Genomic DNA, 16,047 nt, shown 5'->3' with positions numbered 1-16,047 from the left:
AGGGGAGTGGTTGAGGGAGGTAACCAGTTGGGAGGAATAGTGGGAAACAGCCGTGGGGGGCAGGAAAGGGGAGTAACCAGTAAGGGGGTTGGGGGAGGCAGCCGGTGGGGGGGGCGGGAATGGGGGTGGGGGAGGCAGCCAGCTGGGGAAGTGGGGCTGGCAGGCGGAAGCGGTGCTGCTGGGTGCCGGGAGCTGTTTATAGCCAGAGATGGTGGGTGGGAGCCAGGAGCAGAAGCCGGATCCGGCTTGGCAGAGATCCCAGCCCTGGCCTGACTCGTCCTCTCTGCCTCCCTGGCTGCCGGAGCCTGGCCCGGCTACCCCCCATCCCCGCCCAGGTCCCTGCCCCGCCTGGTGAGTCCTCGCTGGCCCAGTGGGGAGAGCAGGGAGCCGGGAAGGCGCAAGCAGGGGGCACAGACACCTGCCCGAGTGGGTGTGGGGACATGGGGGGGCCCCAGGTGCATGTGTATGTGGTGCATGCATGTCTGTGTGTGTGTGCATTTGGGACATACGTGTGTGTGTGTGTGCGCGCGCATGTGAGAGGTTAAAGCCATGCCAAACTTTTGCTGTATAAGGAGCTTAGTGACTCAGGATTGTGAGATTTTCATGTCAGGATCCAGCAAGATTGACCACAGGGGTGGGGTGGGAAGAAAGTAAACCGCCCCAACGCACACATGCACACGCACATGCACACACTCACACATGCACGTGCACATGCTTATGCAGACAGGCGCACACCTGCGCACACATGCACATACATACACGCGCATGCCCATACGCACATTTTCACACACATGCACATACACACACGCACACACATGCGCACATGCACGTACACACGCACACTCATGCACTCCTAAATGCTGGTTTGTAGACGCTCAGCTCTAGGCATTAGCTGGGGCAAGTCTCTGGCCTGCATGAAAGTGGGGTGGGGGGCAGGGGCAGACGTCACTATATGATCACGATGGTCCCTTCTGGTTGTAGAACTTCTGCATCTTCCACAGCCGGGCGCAGCCCAAGCATGGCTGGCTGGGGACAAACCGAGGTGGGAGGGCTCCCAGAGAAAGGAAGTGGGGTGGGGGCTACTCTGCCTGTGCCCCAGTGCAGCACTAGGGGGTGCTGTGCCGAAGGGTGTGGGGGGCTCTCCCTTCAGCGTCAGGGCTGGTCCCAGTTGGGGATGCTGTGCTCCAAGGCGGGGAAGGAAACACACGGGGCGTGGGCCCCAGTGTCCTGGCCACATTCGGGCACCAAAGAGTCCCTGGAGCCTCACTGGGGTATTGCTTGGGTACAAGGTTCTCCTGCCCATCCAGTTTCACACTCCTGTCCGGTTTGTATAGTCCCGTTACCCCAGCCCAGAGGTGGCTTCATCTCAGTATTTGTGTGACGTATAACGTCTATAGGGCTGCGTAGGCTCTCTGTGTATAGGAGGGGCAGGCATGTGGATGGAGGCTGTATAGGGGCATGGGGGGCAAAGTGGGGAGTGCCTGTGATCTGCCCCCTCTTTGTAGACGCAGCTGGGAGGAGTGCAGCTGTCTTGGTATCTGGATTCCTGGCTCCCCCCCAGGTTTGGGATCCCCCACCCCTATCCTGTCCCCATAGCCCAGTTGCCTCCCGTCTGGCCCTCCCCCAGTGTCCTCAGCAGCCCCTCAACCCCACTTGGGCTCCCCATTCGCATCCCCTGTCCCCTCCCCAGCCTGGGCTTCTTCCTTTCCTACGTCTCTGGCTCGTCTCCCCCCAGCCTGGGCTTCCCCCTCCTTGTACTCCCTGCCTGCCCCCCCAGGCTCCCCCACTTCAAACTGGGTTTCCCCCCTTTCCTGTCCCCCATCTGGGTTCCCGCAGGCCTGCTCCAGGGCTCCCCTCCCCAGGCCCCTGCTCTTAGGGTGACCAGGTGTCCTAATTTTATAGGGACAGTCCCAATATTAGGGGCTTTTTCTTATATAGGCTCCTATTAGCCCCCACCCCCGTCCCGATTCTTCACACTTGCTGTCTGGTCACCCTACCTGCTCTGCCTGGCACCCCAGGCCCACTGCCGACACATCCCTGCCTGGCCGGGTGAGTATTTTTAGCGGCGCCCGCCCCCACTCTGCTCCAGTGACGGCAGAGCCGAGCCCAGCCGAGCTCTGAGTCGCTGCCTCCCGGAGACGCAGGGGCCTCTCTGCTTACGCAGCCCAGTCGCTAAAAATAACCTGCTGGGGGCGGCCACTCACCTGCGCCAGCTGGGGGCTGCCTTGTGTGTCCTCGCCAGCATGGGGCATCCTCAGGGAACTGGGAGCCAGGACTCCTGGGTTCTATCCCTGGCTTGGGGAATCCGGGGGGTTTAGTGAATTTGGGGGGCTGGAAACCAGAACTCCTGGTTTCTATCTCTGGCTTGGAGGATTGGGGGGGCGGGGTTGGGGATCTAGTGGGTTGGGGGGGCTGTGAGCCAGGATTCCTGGATTCCATCACCAGCTCAGGGAGGGCTGTGGGGTTTAGCAGGTTGGGGTGGGGGGGGTTCTATCCCCAGCTGGGACGGGGGAGAGGTTGGAGTCTAGTGGGTTTGTGGCAGGGTTCAGGAGCCAGGATGCCTGGGTTCTATACCCAGCTCGAGGAGGGGCATGGGGTCTAGTGGATTTCAGGGCGGGGACTGGAAGCCAGGACTCCTGTGTTCTATCTTTGGTTTTTGCCAGAGACTAGAGTGATTTTGCAGGCGGGGAGGGTAAATCCCTTTCCCCTCTGTGTCTCAGTTTCCTGCTCTGTAACCGGGGGGTAATGGTGCTGACCCTCTGTCCCTGTTCTAATGTGGCCTGGTGTCTATGAAAATGCCATGTGATTTACCTGTGGGTTGCAGCCTCCCAGGGTGACCCCCAGGGACCCTGCATGGGGCCCTCCTCCCCACTCAGTTACTTTGTGCATGTCTCTGACTCTCTCTCTCTTTCTCTCTCTCTCTTGTTCTGCGGTCCAGACCCCCCGGCAGTGCAGAATTGTCTATAGGGGGCCCCTCCCATGGCCAGCCGCTGAATCCCCCAGGTACCCCCCATCCCGGGCACCAGCTGTCTGTGTGGTCTCACCAGTGCCATGGCCACAGCTAGGGCATGTTCTGCACACACCCCGGGAGGCTGTAGGACCCCCTGCCCCCATAGCTTGGCTGCCCACACGCCCCCCTCAGCGGCTCCAGAGCCCATGTCTCAGTTGTCTCCCCTCCCTCTCCCCGTCCCATGCTTGTGTCATGGCACCAGATTCACTGTGTTTGACCCCGCTGCACTGGACTCACTCCAATGACACGAGCCACGGGGCCCCGCAAGCCCCCGTCTCACCAGCTCCCCTCCCCCGCAGAGCCCGCCTCATGCAGAGCTTCAAGGAGTCGCACTCCCACGAGTCCCTGCTGAGCCCCAGCAGCGCGGCTGAGGCCCTGGAGCTCAACCTGGACGAGGACTCCATCATCAAACCCGTGCACAGCAGCATCCTGGGCCAGGAGTTTTGCTTCGAGGTACGGCAGCCCAGCCCAGGGCGCTAGCACCTGCAAGGGAGCTGGGCCCGGGGGCTGGGAGCCAGGACTCCTGGGTTCTGTCCTGGCTCTGGGAGGGGAGTGGGGTCCAGTGGGTTAGAGCAGGGGGGCTGGGAGCCAGGACTCCTGGGTTCTGTCCCTGGCTCTGGGAGGGGAGTGGGGGCTGGTGGGTTAGAGCAGGGAGAGCTGGGAGCCAGGACTCCTGGGTTCTGTCCCTGGCTCTGGGAGGGGAGTGGGGGCTGGTGGGTTAGAGCAGGGGGAGCTGGGAGCCAGGACTCCTGGGTTCTGTCCCTGGCTCTAGGAGGGGAGTGGGGTCCAGTGGGTTAGAGCAGGGGGGCTGGGAGCCAGGACTCCTGGGTTCTGTCCCTGGCTCTGGGAGGGGAGTGGGGGCTGGTGGGTTACAGCAGGGGGGCTGGGAGCCAGGACTCCTGGGTTCTGTCCCTGGCTCTGGGAGGGGAGTGGGGGCTGGTGGGTTAGAGTAGCGGTCTGGAAGCTAGGACTCCTGGGTTCTCTCCCCAGCTCTGAGCGGGGAAGGAGGTGTATGGCTGGGCACCCCGGTCAGGGAGTGTGGAAGTACATGTGGCCCTGCTCAGCTGCTCCTCATTCTCTCTTCCTCAGGTCACCACTGCGTCCGGCACCAAGTGCTTTGCTTGCCGCTCAGCTGCAGAGCGCGACAAGTGGATTGAGAACTTGCAGCGAGCCGTGAAACCCAACAAGGTGCTGTAGAGGAGGGAAGCTGGGGGGCAGGGGAGCCCCAGAGGAAAGAGGGTGGATACTGGCTGACAGGAGAGCTAAAGGGCAGGAGGCTGGGTCCAGCCCCCCACAGCTGTGCACGTGTCCCTCTCTCCCCACATGTTCGCCTGCTGCCTTACTCCTCAGGAGTTGTGTCCCCCTGCTCCCCCTGCCCAGAGCTACTCTTACAGCCCCAATTTACCACAGAGCACACGCAGCTCCCCATAGCACCAACCCCCCTGCCGGTGTCCCATAGCATCGACCGACCCACCTGCCTGTTCCCATTCCTACACCCCATAGCACCGACCCCTGCCTACATCCTCATCCCCCCAATTTGCCTGCACCCGACCTCCCTATGCTCCATAGCACTGACCCCCATCTAACCCCCTGTGCCCCCCAGGATAACAGCCAGCCCCCCCGCCACATCTAACCCCCTGTGCCCCCAGGATAACAGCCAGCCCCCCTGCCACATCTCACCCCCTGTGCCCAGGGCCGGCGCAACCCATTAGGCTACAATTTGGGGGGCAGTGACCGTGGCGGTATTTCGGTGGCGGGACCTTCCGCTGCCTTTGTGGGGGGCGGCATTTCGGGGCGGGACCTTCCGCCGCCTAGGGCGGCAGAAAAGCTAGCGGCTCTCCTGCCTGTGTCCCCCAGGATAATAGCCAGCACCCTCGCCACGTCTAACCCCCTGTGCCTCCAAGATAATAGCCAGCCCCCCACCACATCTAACCCCCTGTGCCCCCGAGGATAACACCCCTCCAACCCTCCCATCTAACCCCCTGTGCCCCCCAGAATAACAGCCAGCACCCCCCCATCTAACCCCCTGTGCCCCCCAGAATAACAGCCCCCCCAACCCTCCCATCTAACCCCCTGTGCCCCCTAGAATAACAGCCCCCCAACCCCTTGTGCCCCCCAGGATAACAGCCAGCACCCCCGCCACATCTAACCCCCTGTGCCTCCTCAAGATAACAGCCAGCACCTCCCCCATCTAACCCCCTGTGCCCCCCAGGATAACAGCCAACACCCCCGCCACATCTAACCCCCTGTGCCCCCAGGATAACAGCCAGCACCTCCCCCATCTACCCCCCTGTGCCCCCCAGGATAACAGCCAGCACCCCCGCCACATCTAACCCCCTGTGCCTCCTCAAGATAACAGCCAGCACCTCCCCCATCTAACCCCCTGTGCCCCCCAGGATAACAGCCAACACCCCCGCCACATCTAACCCCCTGTGCCCCCAGGATAACAGCCAGCACCTCCCCCATCTACCCCCCTGTGCCCCCCAGGATAACAGCCAGCACCCCCGCCACATCTAACCCCCTGTGCCTCCTCAAGATAACAGCCAGCACCTCCCCCATCTAACCCCCTGTGCCCCCCAGGATAACAGCCGGCGGGTGGACAATGTGCTGAAGCTGTGGATCATTGAGGCGCGGGAGCTGCCGCCCAAGAAGCGCTATTACTGCGAGCTGTGCCTGGACGACATGCTCTACGCCCGCACCACCAGCAAGATGCGCACGGACAATGTCTTCTGGGGCGAGCACTTCGAGTTCAACAACCTGCCAGCCGTGCGCACCATCCGCCTGCACATCTACAAGGACACGGACAAGAAGCGCAAGAAGGACAAGAGCAACTACGTGGGCATGGTCAGCATCCCCATCGCCAGCATCACCGGGCGCCACTTCGCTGAGCAGTGGTACCCACTCAGCCAGCCCAGCACCAGCAAGAGCAAGGCCGGCTGCCCTGCCGTGCGCGTCAAGAGCCGCTTCCAGACCATGAGCATCCTCCCCATGGAGCTGTACAAGGAGTTTGCTGAGTACGTGACCAACAACTACCGCATGCTGTGCGCCGTGCTGGAGCCGGTCCTGAGCGTCAAGAGCAAGGAGGAAGTGGCCTGCGCGCTGGTGCACATCCTGCAGAGCACTGGCAAAGCCAAGGTACCGGGAGAGTGGGAGGGACGGTGGCAGAGTTGGAGGACAAAGTGCCCTCTGAATTGTCTGCCTCTCAGGTCCTTCTGGGCACGGGGTGGGGAGGTTTGGGGTGTTGAGTCCCCTCGCTCACTCCCCCGCCCGGGACTAACTCCTGCAGGATTTCCTCTCGGACATGGCCATGACGGAAGTGGATCGGTTCATGGACCGGGAGCACCTGATATTCCGGGAGAACACCCTGGCCACGAAAGCCATAGAGGAGTATCTGAAACTCATTGGCCAGAAATACCTCAAGGACGCCATTGGTGAGTGAGGGAGGGGGAGGGGTTTGCTTGCACTCGCAGGTGTGGGTGCGCACACGCACATGCACTGTGGGTGAGTCTGGGTCCTATGTGTGTGAAGGTGGGCATGTGCCCTGCTCCCTGGGAGGCATGTGGGTCTGTGCACCATGCCTGCAGGGATCTGTATGCCCAGAGAGTGGGATCTGTGCTCTGGAGTTTAGGGGCGTTAGCCCTGTACTCAGCCTGGCGATGGGGTGTGATCCCCAATTGAACAGCTGGTCCTGGCACTGGGATACACCTGAGTTGGCATCTCACTCCATCTGGTCTCTGGAGAGGCTGGTGGAGCACTCCCTCCCCAGCTTCAGGCCCCTGGGGATAGGACGGAGTGTGCACGGTGGTAGGAGCTGGTTCCTGGGGCAGTGTCCAGCCTGGCACCCTCCTCCCTGCCCCACTAGCTCTCTGCCCTCTATTCCTGCAGGCGAGTTCATCCGGGCACTCTACGAGTCAGAGGAGAACTGCGAGGTCGACCCCATGAAATGCTCCTCGTCCACCCTGCCTGACCACCAGGCCAACCTGCGTATGTGCTGTGAGCTGGCGCTCTGCAAGGTCGTCAATTCGCACTGGTGGGTGCCAGCTGGCAGGGGGATGGGGGCATGTCCAGGGGCAGGGAGTGAGCAGGTGCTGTGCAAGGTTAGCAGTGCAATTGTGCAGCACGGTGTGGGGGGATTTGAGGGAATGGGTGGAGGGAGGAGGTGTTGAGGGCACTGAGAGTTCAGGCAGGAGCTGAGAAAGGTCTGTGCCCTATGGCAAGGTGTATGGGGGACTCCGGAGCTCACCGATGTCCCTGCCACCCCTGCACTCTGTTCCCATGGGAGCTGAAGGCCATCAGTGCCCTGTGGAGGGGGGTGGGCTCAGGGCTGTGTGTGGGTCATTGATGATCCCTCTGCCCTCCCCACAGCGTGTTCCCGCAGGAGCTGAAGGAGGTCTTTGCCCTGTGGGGGGTGCACGGGCTCTTTGGGGGGCACAAGGGCTCTGGGGGCATATGGTCTCAGGAGGCCTGGGGGTCACTGATGGCCCTTCTGCCCTCCCGACAGCGTGTTCCCGCGGGAACTAAAGGAGGTGTTTGCCTCATGGCGGCTGCGCTGCGCTGAGAGGGGCCGCGAGGACATCGCTGACCGGCTGATCAGTGCCTCACTCTTCTTGCGCTTCCTGTGCCCGGCGGTCATGTCGCCCAGCCTCTTTGGGCTCATGCAGGAGTACCCGGACGAGCAGACATCCCGCACGCTGACCCTCATCGCCAAAGTCATCCAGAACCTGGCCAACTTCAGCAAGTGAGAGATGCACCATGGGCCAGGGCATCAGGGTGGGACATCCCGGGTATGGGGAATGTTTTTTTGGGTGGGGCGCCTTAGGGTGCTACATCCCGCTGACTCAAGAAGCCTCCCCACCCTTGGCAGGTTTCAGCCGCACAAAGGAGTATGTGTCATTCAGAGATGAGTTCCTGGAGGGGTCTGCGCATTGTATGGGGCTGTATGTAGGGGGTGCTGTACTCCATGGACCCCTCTGCCCGCTGGCAGCATCAGCAGCAAGGAGTACATGGTGTTCATGAACGAGTTCCTGGGTGGGAGTGGGCCAGCATAGGAGGGGGCCTGGGTGTTGTATGGGGGGGTGCTGTACCCCACTGACTCCCCCCCAAAACCCCACACCAGGTTCGGCAGCAAGGAGGAGTACATGGCATTCATGAATGAGTTCCTGGAGCTGGAGTGGGCCAGCATGCAGCAGTTCCTCTATGAGATCTCAAACCTCGACACCCTGACCAATAGCAGCAGCTTTGAGGGCTACATCGACCTGGGCCGCGAGCTCTCCACGCTGCATGCTCTGCTCTGGGAGGTCATGCCCCAGCTCAGCAAGGTACAGAGACCTCGGACATGGGGCTAAGAGCCAGGACTCCTGGGTTCTCTCCTGGCTCTGGGAGGGGAGTGGGGGATGAAAGCCAGAACTCCTGGGTTCTCTCCTGACTCTGGGTGGGGAGTGGGGGCTGGTGGGTTAGAGCAGGGGGCTGGGAGCCAGGACGCCTGGGTTCTCTCCTGGCTCTGGGAGGACAGCCGGGATCCCCAAGTCTCATGCTAACCCCCTCCCCTGTCTTTCTGCCCGTGGCCCCAGGAAGCCCTGATCAAGCTGGGCCCCCTGCCTCGGCTGCTCAACGACATCAGCGTCGCCCTCAGGAACCCGCACATCCAGCGGCAGCCAAGTCACCAGGGGGAGCGGCTGCAAACCAAGCCCATCATCCTGCGGGGGCCATCCTCTGACATGCAGTCCTACATGATGCGTGACCTCAACAGGTGAGTGGAGTCTGGGACTGGGGGCTGGAAGGCAGTGGGAGAGAGCAGGGCACTGGATAGGGCTGCAACCCAATTCACTGGGGGGGCGGCCAGGGGTCATCTCCCTCTGCCCTCCCCCCTTTCCCATGTAGGGTCCTGTCCAGCTCTCCCCCCAGCACTAACTGCTGCCTCTGCTCCCCCTGCAGCTCCGTCGATCTGCAGCCCTACATGGTGCGGGGTCTCAACAGGTGAGTCCTGGCGTGGTCCCCACACTGTATCCGGTACACCCCCCTGCCGCTCCACCCACCCTTCCTGATGGGGAGCAACACCATCATTCCCCTTCCTTGCCCTGCACCGGTCCCAGGGGGACACAGGGTGTGAGTGCTGCCCTGTTCCAAGTAGCACCAGGCTGGGCCCATTCCCTCCTCTGGGGGCTCCTGTGGAGTCTGTGTGCAGGAGGCTCATTTTTGGGGCGCTGAGGGGCACTAGGAACACCCCTGCTAGCCCTGGGAAGGGATGGTCACACATCATGGTCTGCTCAGAGACTCCCCCATCCCTTATCCCCCTGGGACCCTGGGCTGGGGCTGTTCGTCCCCCCCTTTCCCCCGGGGCTGCTCCCTGGCTCCCCCATCCTCTGGGGACTCTGGGCTGGGGTTGTTCTTCCCCCCCATCTGTCCCCCTCCCAGGCTGCTCCCCAACTCCCCCATCTCCCAGGGGCCATGAGCTGGGGCTGTTCTTTCCCCTGTCTGTCCCCCCAGGGCTGCTGACCGACTCCCATCTCCCATATACCCCAGGAGCCCTGGGCTGGGGCCACTCACTGCTCCCTTCTCCCCATCCCCGCTGGAGCACTGGCCCCAGCGCTGACCACCTGGCCTTTCTGCCCCCCCAGCTCCATGGACATGACCCGGTTGCCTTCGCCCACCAAGGAGAAGGGCTCCAAGGACATGTTCTTTGTGACACGCCCGCCCCTGGCCCGCTCCTCACCCGCCTACTGCACCAGCAGCTCCGACATCACTGAGCCCGACCAGAAGATGCTGAGCGTCAACAAGAGCGTCTCGATGCTGGACCTGCAGGACAGCCGCATGAACAGCGTCTCCAACCTGCAGAGTGTGGGCGACATGCTCAACAGCAGCCAGGCCTCCATCACCGCGGCCATGGGACTGCGGCCCAGCCGCCTCTCGCAGGGCAGTGGCTCCAGCATCGCGGCTGGCCTGCGGCTCAGCCACATGGGAGTCACCACTGACGGGGCTGCAGCCCAGCAGCTTAGGGTGCCCCTCTCCTTCCAGAACCCCCTCTTCCACATGGCCTCAGACGGGCCCTCAGCTGCAGCCTCGCACCGGCCGTCTGAGGGCAACCCCGACACCTTTGCCCCCTTCCACGGCTACAGCAAAAGCGAGGATCTGTCCGCCAGTAAGCACATCATCCACAGCCACAGCTACAGTGACGAGTTCACCCGCCAGGGCTCCGAGTTCACCAAGCGCCAGCTCTCGCTGCAGGAGAACCTGCAGAACATGCTCTCCCCCCCACAGATCACCATCGGGCCCCAGCCCCAGCGAGCCCCACCCCAGCCGCAGCCCCAGGTCCCGCTTCAGCGCGGAAAGTCCCAGCAGCTGACGGTCAGCGCTGCCCAGAAACCCCGGCCCTCCAGCGGCAACCTGCTGCAGTCACCTGAGCCCACCTACGGGCCAGCCCGTGCCCGCCAGCAGTCGGTCACCAAGGAGACGCCCTCTGCACTCAAGCCAACCATTACCAAGCAGGTGTGGGGAGGGCAGGAAGGGAGGCAAGGTGTGTGGGTGGTGGGAGGGGAGTGGAGGGGTGTCAGCGAGTGGGGAGATGGGGCAGAGTGGACAGGTGGGGAGTGGTACAAGGGGGACAGTGAGAAGGCTCAGGGGTTGGTCCTCAGGAGCAGAGCATCAGTACTGCTCAGGGTGGGTGGCTGACCTTCGGGCGGGGGTGGTGTTCTGTCTTCCAGGAGTCCCCACAGGGCGGTGAGGGGAGTCTCTGAGGCACGGAGGGGGTCTCATTCCATGCTCACTAACTCTCTCCCCCCACAGCCATCGCACACGCCTTCCACGCTGAACCCGGTCATGCCGGCCTCTGAGCGCACCGTGGCCTGGGTTTCCAACATGCCACACCTGTCAGCCGACATCGAGAGCTCCCACATCGAGCGCGAGGAGTACAAGCTGAAGGAGTACTCCAAATCCATGGATGAGAGCCGGCTGGACCGGGTAAGGGAACCCAGGAGGCCTGACTCCCAGCCACCACCCCTGCTTTAACCCACTAGACCCCACTCCCCTCCTCATGCCAAAGATAGAAGCAGGAGTCCTGGCCCCCAGCCCTTCACGGTGGGGAGGCACGGAGCCCCTGCCTCAAGGCAGAAGTGCCCTCATGGCCATCACATTGCCTCTCCCTCCAGGTGAAGGAATATGAGGAGGAGATCCACTCACTGAAGGAGCGGCTGCACATGTCGAACCGCAAGCTGGAGGAGTACGAGCGGCGCCTGATGTCACAAGAGGAGCAGACCAGCAAGATCCTGATGCAGTACCAGCAACGGCTGGAGCAGAGCGAGAAGCGGCTGCGCCAGCAGCAGGTGGAGAAGGACTCGCAGATCAAGAGCATCATCGGCAGGTGAGGGGCGGATCGGAGCGGTGGGGCCTTATGGTAGGGTCACTGGGTCCTGGGCATGTGCGGGGAAGGGGGGGGCCATGGGGTCCCTGGCACATGTTGGGGAAGATGGGAGGTCACCGGGTCCCTGACACACATGGGGGGCGGCTCATGGCACAGGCACAGGGTCCCTGGCATGTGTGGGGAGATGGGGGCACAGGGTCCCTGATACATGGTGAGGAGGGGGTCATGAGGTCCCCAGCACACACAGAGGCTGGGGGGGGTCACAGGACCCTAGGAGGATCCCCTCAGAGATCCTGAACTCAGGGCAGGGAGGGAACAGTCCCTCTAGGAGCTGCATCCCATCCCATCCCCCAGGTACCTGCCGTGGCCTCCGCCCCCCCAGGGACCTGCTCCATCTGCCCCCTGCCCCATTGGGCGTTAGCTGTCAGGGACCCTTGGCCTCCCCCCGCGGGAGCCCGGATTGACTCCAGTGAAGCCTGTCCCTGCAGGTTGATGCTGGTGGAGGAGGAGCTGCGCAGGGATCACTCGGCCGCCCACGACGTCTCCGAACCCCGGAAACGCCTGCTCGACGCTCAGGTGGAAATTACAATGTCATTTTTCTTTTCCGTGTCTCCATTTCCCATCCCATCTCGTCTGCTGTCTGTCCCACGGGCAGGGCTAGTGCTGGGGGAAACCGATGGATGGACCCGGAGCAGGGCTAGTCCTGGAGAGACAGCCTGCTGGATGGACCCAGAGCAGGGCTAGTGCTGGGGGAAACCAATGGATGGACCCGGAGCAGGGCTAGTGCTGGGGGAAACCGATGGATGGACCCGGAGCAGGGCTAGTGCTGGGGAGACAGCCGGAAGGGTGAATGGAAGGGTAGGGGGCAGGGCTGGTAGAGGTGGATGGAGAAATGAGGGTTAGAGTTGGAGGACACAGACACACTGACCGCCACAGCATTAGGACCAGGAGAGAGGAAGGCCTAGGGCTGGGAGAGGTGGACAAATGGATGGGCGGGGAGGGCTAGCACTGTGTTAGCCCTAGACGGGGTTCCTGCCTCTTGGGGTCATAGGATCAGGGTGCTCACAGGGTGAGGGGGCCAGTGCACCCTTACAGTACTCTCAGAGCAGGCCTGGGATTCAGAGCCTCCTTCAGAGGATAGAGGTTAAGAGGGGCCCTGGGCAGTGGGGATTTCTTGGGTCCATGGGGTTTAGGATGAGGAGATGCCATCTGGACACCATGAGAAATAGCTCCTCTCCCCATCCCTCCCTCCCTGACTTTTCAGCAATTCCACAATAAAACTCTCTATTCCCCAATCATCTCCTCACACAACCCCTACACATTTCCCTACGAAACCCAACAATCCCCTCATATAGCTCCCCCAAAATCACCTGAGCTGACACCATAATGCCCCCAATAAGCCCCCTCCCACAGTTCCCCCGATAAACTTTCAGCCCCCGGAGTTGCTCCATCACCTCCTGATACTCAAACTCTGAGAGCTTACATGGGCCTTGCAGCCTGGGCAACAAGGGACATGGGACAGGTAAGAATAGCCTCCAAAGCTAGGTGTTGTGTTCAGAGTCCTGGGAGGCTGTGGGGCCCGGCTCGCGGTTTAATGAGATGTGTGCAGAGATTGGGGCCCAAGGAGCCCGTGGGGCCCAGCTCAGGGACCTAGTGAGGCCTGTGCAGGATTGGGGTCCGAGGAGGCCGTGGGGCCTGGCTCAGGGGATAGTGAGGCCTGTGCAGGGATTGGGGCCTGAGGGGGCCATGGGGCCTGGCTCAGGGGATAGTGAGGCCTGTGCAGGGATTGGGACCCAAGGACCCCGTGGGGCCTGGCTCAGGGGATAGTGAGGCCTGTGCAGGGATTGGGGTCCGAGGAGGCCATGGGGCTTGGCTCTGGGCCTAGTGAGGTGTGTGCAGGGATTGGGGCCCGAGGGGGCCGTGGGGCCAAACTCAGGGGCGTAGTGAGGCCTGTGCAGGGACTGGGGTCCGAGGAGGCCGTGGGGCTTGGCTTAGGGGCCTAGTGAGGCCTGTGCAGGGATTGGGGCCTGGCTCAGGGGATAGTGAGGCCTGTGCAGGGATTGGGGCCCGAGGAGGCCGTGGGGCCTGGCTCAGGGGATAGTGAGGCCTGTGCAGGGATTGGGGCCCGAGGGGGCCGTGGGGCCTGGCTCAGGGGATAGTGAGGCCTGTGCAGGGATTGGGGTCCGAGGGCACCGTGGGGTCCATCTTGAAATTAGGGTTTCCACCGGTCTATGATCGTCCCTTGTTTGAGGTGGCTGTCCTGGGAAGTTGAGAGACCAATCGGTGATATGCTAAGGGACATGGTGCTTCCCTAAAAGGTCTTTTAAAATAAAGTGGGGTTCCTTATTTTCCCCATGCTTTCCTCTTATTTGCACCCTGCCAAGGTGGTCACCATATAGGTCAGGGGTAGGCAACCTATGGCACGCGTGCCGAAGGTGGTATGCGAGCTGATTTTCAGTGGCACTCACACTGCCCGGGTCCTGGCCACCAGTCCGGGGTGCTCTGCATTTTAATTTAATTTTAAATGAAGCTTCTTAAACATTTTAAAAACTTTATTTACTTTACATACAACAATAGTTTAGTCATATATTATAGATTTATAGAAAGAGACCTTCTAAAAACGTTAAAATGTATTACTGGCCCGCAAAACCTTAAATTAGAGTGAATAAATGAAGACTCGGCACACCACTTCTGAAAGGTTGCCAACCCCTGATCTAGGTATTAGTGTCTGGATACGGGGCTGGGTGCCCAGGGGTCAGTGTACAGAGACTGGGCGGTGTGTGTGTATGAGGGTTTTGAGGTAGCTGTGTAGCTCTAGCAGCTGTTCACCTGGCTGTCCCAGCATAAGCCAGTGGCAGGAATCTCTCCCCTTCCCCGGTCGTCCCGTGTGCCCCAGAGCTGGGTCAATTTGGCCCTGGATCTGTGGGTGCAGCGAGAGGTCAGGGAGAGGACTTCAATCATGATTTTCCCAGGCCCCTTCCCCCTGCTGCCCCCAGCACTTCCCGGCCCTCTCCCATCCTGGGTCTGTGGACCCCTCCTGTTCTCTGGGGAGACGATGGAGCCAGCGATGGGGTGATCCGTGCTCCCACCGGGGGGCACCAGTGCCGGGGCCCTGACCCGTCTGTTTCTCTCCTCTTCATCCTAGCTTTTCATCAGGTAACTCTCTCTGACTCTGCTTTTGTCACGTGGAGGGATCGGGGGGACTCTCGCCGTTCGGTAGCAGATCAGGTGGGTCCTTTCCTCTCCTCCCCCTCAACCCCATCTGCACACGCACCCCCTCTCCCTCTGTGCATCACCCCTCCCTGTAGAGACTAGCAAACTACCTTCTCCTTCCCCATTAGGTTCAATTAACTCCGTTGTCTGGTTGGTTCTATCCTCCCTGTCCCGCCGAGGGTCCAGCCTCTCTCTCTCCAGTGGGCCCAGACCACTGAGTACTGGCATGGCTGGGGGGGATTGAACCTGGCACCATGGAGCCTGGTCAGAACATTTCACAGACACTGTCTCTTGGGGGGCAGCGCTGCGGGTGTTGCCTGGGCTGCTCAGCCCCAGGGCCTGCCTTCACTCTCTATTGCGGGCTTTTTCCAGGCCTTCCCATAAGCCTCTCGGTCCTGTTGGCTGCTTCCATCAACTCTGGGGAGCCGGTCCGCACCCCACAGGATTTGGGGGTCTCAGGCTGGAGCAGTTCCATCATGGGGTGGCCAGTGGCTGAGAAGAGAACATCAGAATGCATCCTGTGACACCCAAGTCTTTACTGGGTGGCTGCCTCTATCCCCAGAGGGCAGAATTGCCTGGGTATTGCATCACAATCTCCCGGGAGCCTCGCTCCCTGTTGTGACACAGATGGGGTGGGGAAAGGTGCCAGTTGGATATGGGCAATTTGGGCCAGTATTTCTCTGGTCTTTTCCATCCCAGTGCCCTCTGCTTGAGTGATCCTCCCTGCGCTGCCTCTGGTGACACCCCCTCACACCTTCCACTGGTCACTAGCAGAGACAGGCGATGGGTCTAGATGAGCCCCTGGTCTGATCTGCACCAGCTGACCTATGCTGGGATGCAGCACGAGGACCATTTAGTGGTACAGGACAGGAACCGAAGGAGAATCACATGTGTCAGGAATAAACAATGTCACCTGTCAGCTGTCCCCATCCTGTCTGCCTTCCTGCCCCCCTGCTCCCTGACCCCCTGGGGGTCGTCTGACACTGGCCTGGGGTGCGTTCCCACCAGAGTAGCCCATGAACCTCTCTTGGGGTAGTGGCAGCACTTCTGTTTCCTTGGAGTTGGGATGTTGGGAGTCACCAGGCAGCCTGTGCTGCCCCCACCAACACCTCATGAGTTCTTTGCAGTGCTGGGGGTGATCCCTTCCCCTTGTGCCCTCGCTTCACCCCATCTTCAGCACAAAGCAGGTTCCCATGGAGAGCTGCATTCCTCTGAGGGGGGCTGAGCCTTGGGGCCCCGGTCTTGCCCATGTGAGCATCTTGCCCTTCCCTTGAAAGGCTGGGGGAGCAGTGCTGGGAGGGAGGCTGAGGGGGAATCAGAGCTGGGGTGGAGGCCGATCGGGGAGTTAAATTGGGGGAATGTTGGGGGAAACGTTTCTCACCAGACAAGGGCAGTTAGTGTTTTGTTAGTGTCTGTGAGCGTCTTCCCCAGCGCTAACCCCCCAGTTTCATACCCGTCTCGTTTCCAC

The 16,047-nt window shown here is 61.4% G+C and overlaps 1 protein-coding gene across 9 annotated transcripts in view; it reads left to right on the top strand.

Moving 5' to 3' along the window:
* Positions 1-16,047, top strand: part of SYNGAP1 (synaptic Ras GTPase activating protein 1) — a 50,999-nt gene that overhangs the window by 30,739 nt on the left and 4,213 nt on the right. For 5 of the 9 annotated variants that reach the window (XM_042845855.2, XM_005313172.5, XM_065563909.1 and 2 more), the window contains 14 exons: positions 3,310-3,463; positions 4,100-4,198; positions 5,591-6,145; positions 6,297-6,441; positions 6,896-7,040; positions 7,512-7,748; positions 8,127-8,328; positions 8,581-8,759; positions 8,945-8,986; positions 9,628-10,495; positions 10,793-10,966; positions 11,155-11,366; positions 11,842-11,942; positions 14,512-14,594. In XM_042845855.2, the coding sequence (XP_042701789.2) occupies positions 3,310-3,463; positions 4,100-4,198; positions 5,591-6,145; positions 6,297-6,441; positions 6,896-7,040; positions 7,512-7,748; positions 8,127-8,328; positions 8,581-8,759; positions 8,945-8,986; positions 9,628-10,495; positions 10,793-10,966; positions 11,155-11,366; positions 11,842-11,942; positions 14,512-14,594 (3,196 nt within the window). Of the gene's footprint in view, positions 1-2,565; positions 3,004-3,309; positions 3,464-4,099; positions 4,199-5,590; positions 6,146-6,296; positions 6,442-6,895; positions 7,041-7,511; positions 7,749-8,126; positions 8,329-8,580; positions 8,760-8,944; positions 8,987-9,627; positions 10,496-10,792; positions 10,967-11,154; positions 11,367-11,841; positions 11,943-14,511; positions 14,595-16,047 lie in introns of those variants that run through there. The other 4 variants (XM_042845857.2, XR_509781.4, XM_005313176.5 and 1 more) reach the window with 4 other exon arrangements.

The sequence above is a fragment of the Chrysemys picta genome, chromosome 12 (genome assembly GCF_011386835.1).
Source record: "Chrysemys picta bellii isolate R12L10 chromosome 12, ASM1138683v2, whole genome shotgun sequence".
In the NCBI taxonomy this organism is placed as follows: Eukaryota; Metazoa; Chordata; order Testudines; family Emydidae; genus Chrysemys; species Chrysemys picta.
The sequence above is the reverse complement of the archived record's forward strand: the minus strand, read 5'-3'. Positions and strand labels throughout refer to the sequence as shown.